This window comes from Vipera ursinii, assembly GCF_947247035.1.
Source record: "Vipera ursinii genome assembly, chromosome: 4".
In the NCBI taxonomy this organism is placed as follows: domain Eukaryota; kingdom Metazoa; phylum Chordata; class Lepidosauria; order Squamata; family Viperidae; genus Vipera; species Vipera ursinii.
Window position 1 is genome coordinate 58,296,783 of NC_139514.1, and position 15,563 is coordinate 58,312,345.

At 33.9% G+C, this 15,563-nt stretch overlaps 1 protein-coding gene across 4 annotated transcripts in view; it reads left to right on the plus strand.

The window, feature by feature from the left end:
• CASK (calcium/calmodulin dependent serine protein kinase) overlaps positions 1 to 15,563 on the plus strand; it is a 167,406-nt gene that overhangs the window by 110,194 nt on the left and 41,649 nt on the right. For all 4 annotated transcript variants that reach the window (XM_083362651.1, XM_083362652.1, XM_083362653.1 and 1 more), the window contains exons 11-16: positions 4,880 to 5,001; positions 8,020 to 8,097; positions 9,354 to 9,434; positions 11,072 to 11,260; positions 11,992 to 12,070; positions 15,262 to 15,347. In XM_083362651.1, coding sequence (XP_083218777.1) covers positions 4,880 to 5,001; positions 8,020 to 8,097; positions 9,354 to 9,434; positions 11,072 to 11,260; positions 11,992 to 12,070; positions 15,262 to 15,347 — 635 coding nt within the window. The remainder of the gene's footprint in view (positions 1 to 4,879; positions 5,002 to 8,019; positions 8,098 to 9,353; positions 9,435 to 11,071; positions 11,261 to 11,991; positions 12,071 to 15,261; positions 15,348 to 15,563) is intronic.

A 15,563-nucleotide genomic window follows, 5' to 3' on the forward strand; every position in this document is an offset into this window, starting at 1 on the left:
CAGTAGTGCAATTACTATTTACCAACCATGACAATGCTATCATAAGTCTCATTGGCATCCTTCAGTCCCGAGAGACTATGGTATCGTGCTCTGGAAAGAGGTCCTAAAGCAGCATCTGGTGTGGCTAAAAAGGCCAATTTGAGAGTGGCAGTCCCTTCCACACTGAGGGCAGATAAAATCTGTCCCCTGTCCAGCCCCCAGATTTCGCTGGTTCTGGGACTGCCTCATAAGTTTACTGGGGTTATTACTACTTGTTTTTTAGAAAATAAAATTTAATTTCAAATTTAATAAAAGCAGTGTTGATTTTTAATTGTTAATTGAGAATATTAAATTTATGATTAATCCAACCTTAATTTCACAGCCTTATTCATATATTATTTTTGATTGTAATAAATTGACCTCAGTAAAGTTATTAACAATTGCAACCTATATTTATATATAAATCTGATACATTTGTGTTTAACAGTTTATATAACTTATCAGTGAGCTTCCTCACTTAAACATACTGTAACAAGCAGTAAGTATTTTGTACTTCCTTAAATTTCAGAACTAATAATTACTAAAAAATTGGATGTGCAACACTATGAAAATATAATGTAAATCCTTGTCATATACTGTATTTTTTTTAATTTAGTAACGTGTGGTAGGTTTTTATTTTGGTTTTGGTTTTTTTGTGTGTGTTCTGTGGCTGTGCAAATGCTCCTAGTTGCAGCTTTTACAATTATTTTGAAATCCTCATACTATTTATTGTTTGTCCAAATGCTGCCTTCCTGCTAGGACTTCTAGCTGCAGAAAGTAGGTACCCTTTGTTTTCCTTTACAGCTATGCATTTAACTATTATGTTTGGCTTTGCATAATTAAATCATGATTTTCCCTAGTAGCCTAGTTTTAATGCTGTCTAAGCAATTAAAGAACAAAGATACAGTATATTTTTATTTCAGTATGCTCGTGGTAGAAGATGAATACAGGTAATCCTCAACTTACAACCAAAATTTATGTTGCTAAGCGAGACATTTGTTAAGTGAGTTTTGGCCCATTTCTTGCTGCAGTTGTTAAGTGAATCATTGCAGTTGTTAAATTAGCAATATGGTTGTTAAGTGGATCTGACTTTCCCATTGATTTTGCTTGCCAGAAAATCACAAAAGCTGATTACATGATCCCAGTTATCAAGCATCCGAATATTGATCACATGACCATGGGGATGTTGCAACAGTAATATGTCACTTTTTTCAATGCCGTTGTAACTTTGGTCACTAAATGAACTGTTGTAAGTTGAGGACTACCTGTACAGTAAAAATTATTTGTTTTAAAAGTTTAATTTGAGGGAAGAATTCTTTTTCAAATAAGGTTGCAACGTCTGTTCATGATAGATACTCTTAGTGTATCTATCTCTAAGGGCACAAGAAAGAAAAGTATAAATCTTTATGGAAAATAGTCTTGTTTTTCTAGCCATATGCATATCCAGTTTATATTCTGATAATCCATATCTTGAGATTTAGAGAATATAAATGTCAAATGTTACTTTGACATTTTTTGTGTATTGTGAAGTTATTCAGTGGATCTAGTTAAAAGAAATTGGAATTGTCATTGAATTCTAATTATTAGTATTATATAAATGTTTAATTGCTACTTATATATCATTGACTACAGAGTAACTTTCATAGAAACTCCCAATTTTATGCATTTTTATAAAATTTATATATCATTTGCCCAGAGACTCTGGGCAAAATGAAGTAAAAGATGGCAAAAATGACAAAAAAGTTAAGGCACCAGGCTAGAAAGCAAAAAGCATAAGTTCAAGTCCTGCCTTAGCCATGAAAGCCAGCAGGGTGACTTTGGGTCAATCATGCTCTCTTTAAGCTAACCTACCTCACTAGATTGATGTTGTGGGGAAAGTAGGATGAGGAAGACGTATTGGGTATGTTTGTTGCATTGAGTTATTTGTAAAAATAATAACAGTATATGAATAAATAGATAAAAGAACAAGACACACAACCCAAAAACCTGTATATATGTATTTATATGCAAAAATTAACAATTGAGCATTACTTTCTGGTATTTATAATTTCATGATTTAATGCATCCATTAGTTAACTTGCTTTCTTGCCAAAATGTAATTAAAAGGCTTCATTAAAAATATTAGTATTCTTCAATGTTTACTACTGACCAATAATGCTAGAGATTGTGCAATATCTATCTAAAATATCCTTGATCTGACTTTGATCTTTGATGGAACAAAAGGATCTTAACTGAGACACATTCAAATATATACTCAAGTATACTGACCATAAAATAAAATAGTTACAGTCAGAAAAGGCATATTACTGATGTCTGTAAAAATCTAGTAATAGTCTTGAATGAATAACTTTTATGTGAGTGGCATGAATGTTAGCAAGATCTGTCTTCAACATTTATTCCTCAGCCAATTTTTATATCAGAAGTATATGAGTCATCTCTATTTAAATGGGCAATATGTCTTCCATTTGAGATCTCTGAATGGTTCTATTTTTCTTCAATGTTGACATACAATTCATAATATATTCTGTTTGAAACCTCTGTTCAGAGCTATTAATAAACATTACTGTAATTGAATACAACTCCCCAATTAATTTGATACATCTAAGGAAAAATGTTAGGAAATATTGTGGGGAAAAATATGAAATCAAGATATGCTGTCAGTAGTATTCCTATAGTACAATGATGCTTACCAAAAAAGATGAAATAAGGTTGATTTGATATTATTTACTCCTTATCAATCTGTTTTGATTTCTAGCAATTGTCTTGTTTTATAAAAACTCATTTAACCTGTTTGGTTTAGTATAATATTACATCCAGTTTTGTGGATTTTCCTTTCCCTGTTTTCTAAGTATAATCATATAATCATCATTTCCATTATTTTAGCAGTCTTGCATTCTCTCAAATGTCTCAAAAATACAGTTTATGAGTGTGGGGGGAAAAATGAAAATATTTTCACTTAGATACTTAAACTCATTTAAAAGAGTAAGTTGTTTGTTAATTATCTTCTTTATCCTGGGCTTCAGGTCGCACTTTTACCATTATTTCCAATAATCCTTATTGAAGTCTCCTTGTAGGGTAGGCAAAACACACAGAGAAATTCACAGATTGAAAAACCTGCTGTTATATTATATCACTTGACATCACTTGAATTCATATTTTTCTGTTAACCAAGACATTAAACATTTAATCATAATCAAAATTGATTTCATTTAAGCCATATTGAATATATAACAAGTTTTTCCTTACAATAATTACAGTTACTGCAAAATTACTTTCCCCTTTTAACAACTACCAGTATTTCTTTGATATGGCCCAAGGGCTAATCAATAAAGAATTAATAATTAACTACCAGTACTTGTTGAATCCCTATTTTATAAACCCATTTCAGAAGAGAAGCTCAATCACCTTGAAACCATTGATAATCATAATAACTAAAAAAGCAGATTTATTTTTAAAATAATCTGTATATTACTCTAATAATTATATACATTGGTCCTAAGTTGTCTTTGATAATGTTTTGGCTCCTAATATAGCAAAGTTTTGTTTTGAGTCATACCGCATTAGAAACTTCCTGGTATAACCATATTGTTTTGTGTAGATTCCCTTTACCTTTAATTTTTTTTTCAGTTATGTCTCTGTTTTCTGACTCATCTATCCTTCTGGGTTTTTATTTTCCTTCAAAAATTGTATAGTTCAACTTTTCTCTGAAGTTTTTGAAATTAATATTTCTCAGATAAGAGTGAGAAATTTCCTCAATTATGGTCTGTTTTCACAGTTTTTACTATCTGGAACTCCCAAATTGACATAATCAGCAATAATAATAATAATAATAATAATAATAATAATAATAATAATAATAATAATTTTATTTATATACCGCCCTTCTCCCGAAGGACTCAGGGCGGTGAACAGGGCAAATGTATAAAATACAAAAATACAAAAGTTAAAAGGAATTAAACATAATGCCCAAGGTAAAAACAATAAATACAAATATTAAGAACAATAAAAAACCCAACCCATCCCCCATCAGGCCAAGCCGGCTTGTTCAAATAAATGCGTTTTCAGATCGCGTCGGAAGGAGCAGAGGTCGGGCGCCATCCGGAGCTCAACCGGCAACCGATTCCATAACTCCGGGGCGCCCATGGAGGTTTATTGTACAATCATGCAACATGAAATTGCTTGCAGAGTCACATTAGTTTTCTAAGTTAATTTCTAGCTCCTGGTTTTATAACTAGGATTTATAAATTAAGAATTCTCTTCTGAAAATTTTTCAAGGGGATTCTTTTGTTTTGCTTTGCAACATGTTTAAATGTGTGTGTACATGATACTGCTAATTTTCTCCCTCATTTTTATAGCATTTTTATTCAAAAAAATACAATCAGATTCAAAATATGTCAGAGCTTTGAAATCAGGAAAAAGACACTGCAAAAGTACCAAACTCTGCTTTATTATTATGGGATATAATAACAGAATCTTGAAAGTCTGACAAAAAATATATTCTCTTATATTAAAGAGAATCAAGGTAGGGCAATCTGAGCTTCTTCCTCAGCCCCTCCTGTCTGTCTGACCAAGCTGATATTTTCATAATGGTTGTTGAATTCTTTCTTTAAAATCATCTACATATTCATCCATTCTACAATTGGCAGGCACTAAACATTGTATTTTGAACATTAATTTTTTTTGTTTAAAAGCTAAATTTAAATTCATTTCACACATTGCTCTTTAAATACTACCCTCATTGAAAAGAAGATTACATTATTAAAGATTTATATTTTACTCAATGAATGCAGTGAAATATAATCAACATGATGATTTGTCCTAAATATTTTTCTTTCTTCTTTCTCCCTGTGCTTAATAATAGGAGCAGTTTCACAGGTGTTAGACAGCCTAGAAGAAATTCATGCACTTACAGATTGCAGTGAAAAAGACTTAGACTTTCTTCATAGTGTTTTTCAGGATCAGCATCTTCATACATTACTAGATGTAAGTATTTTTTTCTCTTTAAAAAGGATTATTTAATTTTAGCTATAATAAAGCAAATAAGATATCAAACCAATCTAATTGAACTTAGGGCAGTTCTTAGCAGTATTTTTGGTACTGCACATGAGACAGAAAATGCTCCCTTTCAGTATAATCTCTTCAATAATTCCCTGAAACCAATACGGAGCAAGCTTTGGAAACATTTTTTCACAAAAGTAGTATAAATACCAGATGCCTGCAGATGTACTTTGACAATAATTTCAGAAGTGTCCTGCTTAAATTAATGTAAAATCTTAAAAATAAACACATATTAGATTACTTAGAATATTTTAGATGTTTCTATAAATCTACATTCATTTTAAATTAAATGTATGCATTAACTAGAGATCAAAGTAACTCAAGAGCTGGTTATAGGCATGCCTCTGCTCACTTATGTAACATCACTATTATAGAAGTTACGTTGAATGTTTTACAATTCAAGATTCCAGTAGTCATATTTAAAGTCCTAAATGGATTAGGACCTTCATATATATGGACCACCTGCTCCCAATGAAAACTACATGCCCAGTGACAGCAAGCTTGTTGATGGTTCCACAGCCAAGGGAATCCTTAGGGACCCCATGGTCATGCCCGTTGGGCAATACAGGGAGTGCAGAATTATTAGGCAAGTTGTATTTTTGAGGATTAATTTTATTATTGAACAACAACCATGTTCTCAATGAACCCAAAAAACTCATTAATATCAAAGCTGAATATTTTTGGAAGTAGTTTTTAGTTTGTTTTTAGTTATAGCTATTTTAGGGGGATATCTGTGTGTGCAGGTGACTATTACTGTGCATAATTATTAGGCAACTTAACAAAAAACAAATATATACCCATTTCAATTATTTATTTTTACCAGTGAAACCAATATAACATCTCAACATTCACAAATATACATTTCTGACATTCAAAAACATAACAAAAACAAATCAGTGACCAATATAGCCACCTTTCTTTGCAAGGACACTCAAAAGCCTGCCATCCATGGATTCTGTCAGTGTTTTGATCTGTTCACCATCAACATTGCGTGCAGCAGCAACCACAGCCTCCCAGACACTGTTCAGAGAGGTGTACTGTTTTCCCTCCTTGTAAATCTCACATTTGATGATGGTCCACAGGTTCTCAATGGGGTTCAGATCAGGTGAACAAGGAGGCCATGTCATTAGATTTCCTTCTTTTATACCCTTTCTTGCCAGCCACGCTGTGGAGTACTTGGACGCGTGTGATGGAGCATTGTCCTGCATGAAAATCATGTTTTTCTTGAAGGATGCAGACTTCTTCCTGTACCACTGCTTGAAGAAGGTGTCTTCCAGAAACTGGCAGTAGGACTGGGAGTTGAGCTTGACTCCATCCTCAACCCGAAAAGGCCCCACAAGCTCATCTTTGATGATACCAGCCCAAACCAGTACTCCACCTCCACCTTGCTGGCGTCTGAGTCGGACTGGAGCTCTCTGCCCTTTACCAATCCAGCCACGGGCCCATCCATCTGGCCCATCAAGACTCACTCTCATTTCATCAGTCCATAAAACCTTAGAAAAATCAGTCTTGAGATATTTCTTGGCCCAGTCTTGACGTTTCAGCTTGTGTGTCTTGTTCAGTGGTGGTCGTCTTTCAGCCTTTCTTACCTTGGCCATGTCTCTGAGTATTGCACACCTTGTGCTTTTGGGCACTCCAGTGATGTTGCAGCTCTGAAATATGGCCAAACTGGTGGCAAGTGGCATCTTGGCAGCTGCACGCTTGACTTTTCTCAGTTCATGGGCAGTTATTTTGCGCCTTGGTTTCTCCACACGCTTCTTGCGACCCTGTTGACTATTTTGAATGAAACGCTTGATTGTTCGATGATCACGCTTCAGAAGCTTTGCAATTTTAAGAGTACTGCATCCCTCTGCAAGATATCTCACTATTTTTGACTTTTCTGAGCCTGTCAAGTCCTTCTTTTGACCCATTTTGCCAAAGGAAAGGAAGTTGCCTAATAATTATGCACACCTGATACAGGGTGTTGATGTCATTAGACCACACCCCTTCTCATTACAGAGATGCACATCACCTAATATGCTTAATTGGTAGTAGGCTTTCGAGCCTATACAGCTTGGAGTAAGACAACATGCATAAAGAGGATGATGTGGTCAAAATACTCATTTGCCTAATAATTCTGCACTCCCTGTACCTCCCTCCCTCCCCTGGATATTCAGATTGTCCCCTTGCTGTTAAGTTTTAAAGACCTTAAAAATACTTCGCAGTACACAGGCCTTCACAGTGACTGCATATACGTTGGTTTCTATGTGATTCAGAAGGTGATGTGTTGCAGATAGTCACAGCAGCTCCACAGTGCTGACAGTTACACTGTACATTAATATCTCCCATTTAAGTGTCATCCTAGCCCAACTTTTGTAGGTGAGGGTTAGGCTCATCATTACTGACTTGGTAAGTTTATTTCTTTAAAGTTTAACTATATCCAAAGAAGATCAGTATATTGAATGAATCCCTGGCCATAGAATGAAAAACTGTCACTTGCAAATTCAACAGTTTCAGAACTAAAAAAATCAGGATGCAACTTTTCCTCTCAAGCAAAAATGCAGATGGTGGCAGCTCAAGTACCTTCCCTTAATTTCCTCGTTTTAGTTGGTTATCTTGCTGAAGGAAATATTCCAAGAGTGAAATCTATAGAAATATTAAGAAATGCATTTACTCTACAGTAAATATCTTAAAATTATTACAAATAGCTATTGGCAAGAAAATATGGTTAAATAGCATTGCTTATTTCTGATGTGTCTTTATATGAAGCATCATGAGCAGGCAAGAAGTTGCTAAATATCTGAAAAAATGAAATGGTCATATTTTCTACAGTTATCTATGGAAAATTAGATTTACAGCATAGCAGTTGTTGATGTTTTAAGTGAAATTTTCAGAAATCTTTTATAAAATAAGCTGGTAAAATTGTTTTAATATATTCATATTATGTTGTGATTTTTGTTACAGCTCTATGACAAAATTAATACAAAATCTTCACCACAAATCAGGAATCCACCAAGTGATGCTGTACAGAGAGCCAAAGAGGTAATTTTAGAAATGTAATAATTTAATAAATTTAATAATAGTTTAAATTTCTAAATGAAATGTATGCATGTATATATGTTTGTTTGTATGTTTACACAGCCCCTCAATAGTTGCAGTAAGCCTCTTTTTTTCTTTTAGCAGAAGATTAAATCATTTAACAGTTTCACTGTTTCAGCAGATTTCACATTTTTATGTTTCATTGTTTTTTAAATTATCTGAGTATCTCCCAGATAAAAGATAGGAAACAAATTGAACAGATAAAACAAATACTCGTGTCTAATGTTCCAAGTGTCATGGTTCCGACTAATGAGACAGAGCAAAGAACATCCAGGCATTGTTTATTGGGTGTTTATTGGATGATTTTGCCTTGAACCAAGATTCTTTGCAAAAATTTCTAATCCATTTCTTGGACATCACTGAACCTATAGCCTCCTGTTATAGATAGTCCTTGACTTACAATAGTTCATTTAGTGACCATTCAAAGTTACATTACTTTAAAAAGTGACTCATGGCTGTTTTTCACACTTACAAGTTTTGCAGCATCCCCGTGGTCATATGATCAAACTTTGGATGCTTGGCAACTGGTTAATATTCCCTTTCAACAGTAGGAGAGAGATAATAGCTTTGCCCAGTAAACTGCAAGGACTAATCTACTGTAGATAGTTGCCAGGAATCAGTACTGACTCAGAGGAATAATTTTTAACAAAGTAGGTGCTTAGAGCCAAAGAAATCATTCCCACCTCTGTTACTTATATTGCTTCCTTACTTCTTGTCACTTCTTGCAAAATAACAGTAGTCTCACAAGTGAAGAGGCAGTGGATTACCCAAATGAACAAAAACTTCCCTTCTCCCTATCATTTCCTCAGTTTTTTCCTCTTATACCTAGTTTGCCCTTCCAAACTTTATTCCCTTTTGCCTCAGCTACCTACTTGTAGATTTTTTTTTATTTACCATGTATCACTGCCCTGTACTCACCTCTCATTTGCAATCATCATTGAATGAAATTGCAACTGCCTCAACTTGGATACCCTATTTTTGGTTTATATATACTATACCGTATTTATTTCTATGGATGTAGCTTTGTTTTTAATTAGCTTATTAAAGTCTTATTAAAGTCTTCCTTACAGTATAAGCCGATATAGGAAGTGAAAATAAGTCCCTTCTTTCAGACTTTTTTCTTTGTAATTCATGACTCAAAAATATGAGTTTTATTTGTTACCGAACTGTATTCATATATCTACTCTTATGCTTGACAGGTATTGGAAGAAATTTCATGTTACCCAGAAAATAGTGATGCAAAAGAACTTAAACGTATTTTAACTCAACCTCATTTCATGGTAACTAATTGTTATGATAGCATTTTTAAAATATTTCCCATGGAAAATAGATTCACGAAAGAAGTTATTAACTGAAAGTAATAAGAATTGGGGAAGGGGTAGATAATTACTCAGAAATGTATACAACCTTTCATTGAATTTCAGTGAATGAATTTTGAACGTTCATATATTTAAATTATTTCTGTCCCAATGTTCAACACCAAACTGGACTTAAGGAAGCTAATATCTTTGGCATGGATATTTCCCATTAATTCCAGTGGATGATGGATAGAAATAGCAATATATTAATTATGGGTATAGAAAAATGCATAACAAATATTATAGGTTTTTAAAATTATTTAAAATATTTATATGCATCCTTTAGTTTCCTATAACAATAAAGTAATATGTAAATCAAATATGACATTATGGTAAAACAAAAATGCTGTAATTTTATAAACTTTGAAAAATAAGTGTTTAAATCAAAAAAGATAATATTGACATTAGTCAGGCCTCTCTTTTACTGGAATTTCCACAGATATTTTAGATGGCTCAACCTGTCATTCAATTATGGATTCAAAATTTTGTTAGAAATAAAATCTTAATTAAGAATATCATAGTGATAGTTTATCCTTTAATGATTTCAGTTTAATATAGTATTCCATTATATAGTACTGCCAATTCTTACTTAAATTATTTTACCCTACAGTTGTTTGTCAGTCCTTTCAAGACAGCCTACTCTTACTCAGTGAACTCACCTTCTGATACTTTGTCTAACAAGAGGAATATGACTTCTTGTCTGAGAGTTTTATTCTATTTTGTCAATATGCTCAACTTTAATTGTAGAAAATGAAGTTTGCTTAGTCTTCCTTCACAGACAGGAAATCAGGTCCTTTTTGTATTGATTCTGAATCATTGTCAGTTTGTATGTGCTAATTTTACTAAATGAACAACATATAATAAATCCACAATTTTGACTGTAAATATTTCTGAAGAATCATAAATGAAGAGAGAATTTTGTTTACATGACTACACATGGCATGAAAATTTTTTACAATTTTGCAATCCAGAATTAGAATTTACATTAACTCCTGAAACATTAATATAAATAGTAAAATGAATACTGTAAGTATTGAAAATACTAAAATTTTAATTGAATTTGGTACTGAAAATATATTTGATGAAATTTTATCATACATAAATATGAACATGCTAGCTTCTGCATAGTGGACGTTTTGATTTTAGACACTGAAGAGCATACTTTCCTTTTGAACTGTTACATTTCAGAAGCAAAGAATGCTCTGAAAATAGGCGAATCCATTTGGAAGATAGGATTCTCTTGCATATTTCTGGAGACCTTTTTAACACACGATGAAACTCATTAAAATAAAGGACTTCCAGAGAATCAGCAATTTTTTTTGTTCAAGGACACTTCCTTTCTGTGCATCTTGAGTAGGATTGCATGAATAAGTAGTATATGGAAATGCCTGTCACATGTATAATTGAGATATTAGTATACTGTCAATACTATTAAGAAAACTGAAAGTGATATAACACATGCTGTTTGGGTTGAACTACAGCTGAATAGCTTGATGTTTTAATTTATGCTTTAATTAAGACCAAAAGATAACAAAAATGAAAATTATATCTTTGTGTAGGCCTTACTCCAAACTCATGATGTAGTGGCACATGAAGTTTACAGTGATGAAGCATTAAGAGTTACTCCACCTCCCACATCTCCGTATTTAAATGGAGATTCTCCAGAAAGCATCAATGGAGACATGGACATGGAGAATGTCACAAGAGTGCGATTGGTTCAGTTCCAAAAAAATACAGATGAACCAATGGTAAATAGATAAATTTTGTTATTTAATTTTATAAGCATGTAAGATATAGCCAGTCATATATCAAGTTTATGAATTAACTTTTGTAAAACTATAAATTTATCTTGGGCAAATGAAAGGAACATTAACTTTAAAAATGGTGGAAGTAAAATCTTAATATCCAGAGAAAAGCTTGTACCAAAAAAGCTTTTAATATAAATAAATATAGATTATCTCAGAAAAGGTTGATTCAATTAGGTTGAAATAATATACAAATTATATGAATAAATAATTTTAATTTTGAAATTGAAAGGTTTTCTTCTCAGTATCCTGTGTATTATATCCAGATATCGCCTCCTCCTAAATAGTATTTCCTCCATCAACAGAATGGAAATTTTTCTGTCTTGCACATTCTCAAAAGAAGATGTATGTTCTTATTCATAGGCCACTTACTGTTTGGATAACTTCTCTGGAAGCACTTACAGCTTTTTAAAATATATCTGTACCACAGTTCACAATGTTATTTATTAAAGAGCAAAAAGTTAAAGTATTTCTTTGAGGTATGATAAAAGAAGTATGCAAATAATTTCTGGGCATATGATTTGTGAGTTGAGATAAAATGTTAATAGGTATAGTGGTAAATTGAGACAGGTTAGATCTGATTACTGCATGGTCAAATGTTAAAATGCTTAAACTAGATCAATGCTTGAACAATCTTATTGTGACTATCTAAATTACTTTATTTCTTTTACTAGGGAATCACTTTAAAAATGAATGAATTGAACCATTGCATTGTAGCAAGAATTATGCATGGTGGAATGATTCACAGGCAAGGTAATGTAAATATAAAAGTTAATGAACAACACAAATTTTATATAATACTATCCAAATTTTCAGACATGGAATCTAAATGACATTTGAATATTTAGTGTCAAAAATCATAAATTGCCTATAATATAATATTTTAAATCACTGAGTCTTGTTATTACTCAGGTCACGTATCAATGGTTCAACAAGCAAAGAAAATCAAATGTTTTGCTATAATGAACAGATACTCAATATCATCTAAAGTATATCGATTACCTGGCATTTAGGGTATAAATAATTAATTTTCCAAGAAATGTATGGGTTTATTATGAGAGTACACATGGGAACCTTATATCATCAAAGCCAGTGTTTTTTTAACTCCAGAATAGTGACCAAGACTGAATGAAGATATGAACACTGAGTAGACCTGCTAAAATAAATAAACAAAATATTATGTGACAAGATTTTGCCTTAAAAATCTCTGTTTGGTTTGTTGAGATCAATTATTCTATGTATTTTAATTGAGGCCTCTTCCATTGCTGAACAACTTTTTCATTAAGCATTAATTTTGAAAGTTCAACTACTAAAATCTACTTCCTTGTAAATTAAATTCATTTGCTTCTGAACTTATTTTCTGGGCAACTTGGAACAATTCTGCTCAAGTATTTGAAGGGACAACTTTAAAAAGATAGAATATTAGAGATGAAATGATGCTATCCACTATTAGAGTGTATTTGTTAAAATCCAATCTTTAGTTAATGATTTGATGATTACCAAGTTTGCAGAAAAGATGGAAGATAAGAAATTTTGAACATCAACTGTTATACATTTGGAATATCCTCAATTAAATTATGCTTTTGAGGAACATATATTACCAGAAGTAATCAAGAGATTACTGATGCATCAATTTCCACAATTGAAAAAGCTCAGTGGCTGTCTGTATAATAATTATTTGCAGCATTAACATTAACATCATCATTATTATTATTATTATTATTATTATTATTATTATTATTATTATTATTATTATTATTATTATTATGACAAAAATGTGAAATCACAGATGCCAGTTCTTTAACTGGTGTTGGTCTTCATGTACATTAAATTCTTCCACTGGCCTGCAGGGCCTCCCCGGAGATGGCAAGGGACCAGCCCCCAGTACTCCAACCCATACCAACTCAGCCAGGCGTCCCCCAGCACACACACAAGAGGCAGTGAGCACATGAGGGCCAACAGTGTCCAGCAGCATCCACAGCCCACTGTCCCCTTGACCGGTGCATTCTGGGGTTGCGCAGCCCGCACAGCACAGGTGATTCTGAGTGCTGCGACTGCCAGGCTGGCCCTCCAAACAAGAGGCAGAGCCATGGGGGTTAGGCGCAGGATCCAGCCTGCCAGACACGCCACATGGCCATCTGTCCCATCGTGGGCTCAGGCAAACAAAGACAGATGGTGGGATGGAGTGGGCGGGTGTTCTGTCCCAGCCTACTTGAGCTCCTTGTTAAGTTCACAAGGAGAAAACCTCTCTTCAAATCAAGCAGGCAGAAACCCAAACCCCTTTTATTACTCACAGACTTGAGAAAAAACAGTTCATTGCAACTTGATTCTTAACCCGAATGATTGCCTTCGGCAACCAGCACCTCCCATACCTCCCCTTGTATTATGCATCCAAGGCATGGCTTTCCTAATGCCTGCTCCTTTGCCTCTGGAGCTGCCCCATTGCATTCCTTTGTCCTGCTCTTTTTTGCCTGTCAGCGTTTATGAGCATCCTGAATGTCACCCAGCTGTGAGTCATCACTATCCCCCTCAGCTTCCCAGCACAGTTGTGTCTCAACCTGATCACGAGTAGAGGGGCCAGGCTCTTCGTCAGATTGTAAATCTTGTACCTCCTCAGAGCCTCCCTCTGATAACACTCCAGTCCCCTCCTCTGAGTCCTCAGACTCAGCTGCCAGATCCACGGGCTGGTGAAGAATCACAACACTGGGTGGCTGCATGGTGCATCTGGTGGGCAGGATCGTATGCCTCCCCCATGCCTCTCCCTCTGCCTGCTGCTTGGAGGGCTGGCCCAGTGGTCACAGCACTCAGACTCACCTGTGCTGTGTGGGCTGCACAGCTCCAGAGGGTGCGGCCCAAGGGGCCGGCAGGCTGTGGGCTGCTGCCGGACATAGCCCCCAAGCACTCACCATTTCCTGTGCGTGTGCTGGGGGGCACCCACCTGCCACCTATCTCTGGGGCAACCCCTCAGGCCAGTTATGGGTCCTACCAGCCCATGGGCCCTGTGTTTCACATATCTGTTATACATTAAAAAATAAGACATCACCTGAAAATAAACCCTAATGCAGATTTTGGACCAAAAATTAATATAAGACCTAGGCTTATATTATACTTCGCTAATTATATTTTCAGTGCTTTACTTCTTTTTAAACCATACACTTTCAATTCTTACTTTTAAAAAGAGGAAATAAATGTCTCTTAACAAGATCTCAAAACATTTTTATAATATGAGTAGGTATTCCTGAGTTAAATTTCTTCAGAAAGAAACCACCCATCTTTCTTCCTGTCCCTTCATTTATTAACACTATCTTATAGAGTCTGTATTCTCTTTTTTGCTTTATTCTCAGTATATCTTGTCCATGATTCACCAATTCTTTGCCATTATTGCCTAGATAAGAAACTTATTTGCCTTTTTCCTAATACCTATCAGTTATTAGGAAATATCAGTTATTACCAACAATAGGTGTTCGTCAAAGTTTAAAAGAAATAAAAACCTGTTAAATGTTACCATTTTTTCTGATAGTATCAAGATATTACACACACACACACACACACACACACACACACACAAACACACACACAATGGCTGAGTAAATATGAGCCATTTTGGAAAATAGTATTTGTCTGCAAAAGATGATAAAATTGTAAATAAGAGACCTTATCTCTATTTGCTGTACTTGCTTTTCCATGTTAAGAGTGGATTCCATTTATTAGAGCTACAATTTTATTCAAAAGTAAGTGGGAGTATTCCTATCGAATGTAGCAGAAAATGTTCGTGATTATGTAGCTAGACTTCTAGTAATTTTTTAAGTTGGCAAGATTTTTTATCCACATAGTTTGAGGAAATTCAGATTGCTTACAATATCTAATTATGCATATAAAATGATATGTAGAATAATAATAGAATACTTTGTGATTCAATGCATTTTGTTTTACTATTTCTGTAGGTACACTTCATGTAGGAGATGAAATTCGGGAAATAAATGGAATTAGTGTGGCAAATCAAACAGTGGAACAACTTCAAAAAATGCTTGTAAGCATGTAAAAAGTTTTTATCTGAGTCATTTTATTTTTAATATGAGTTAATAAGAAACTCTAAAACACTGCAATTCAAAATATTACTCAAAATACAGCTATGCATACCCTCTAGCATTAATTAATAATGAAACTTGTTTTTTCAGATTGCTTGTTTTTCTGCAAAACTTTTCCCAAATAGTAAAAACTGTAGCTTTGGTACTCTTCTTCTTTT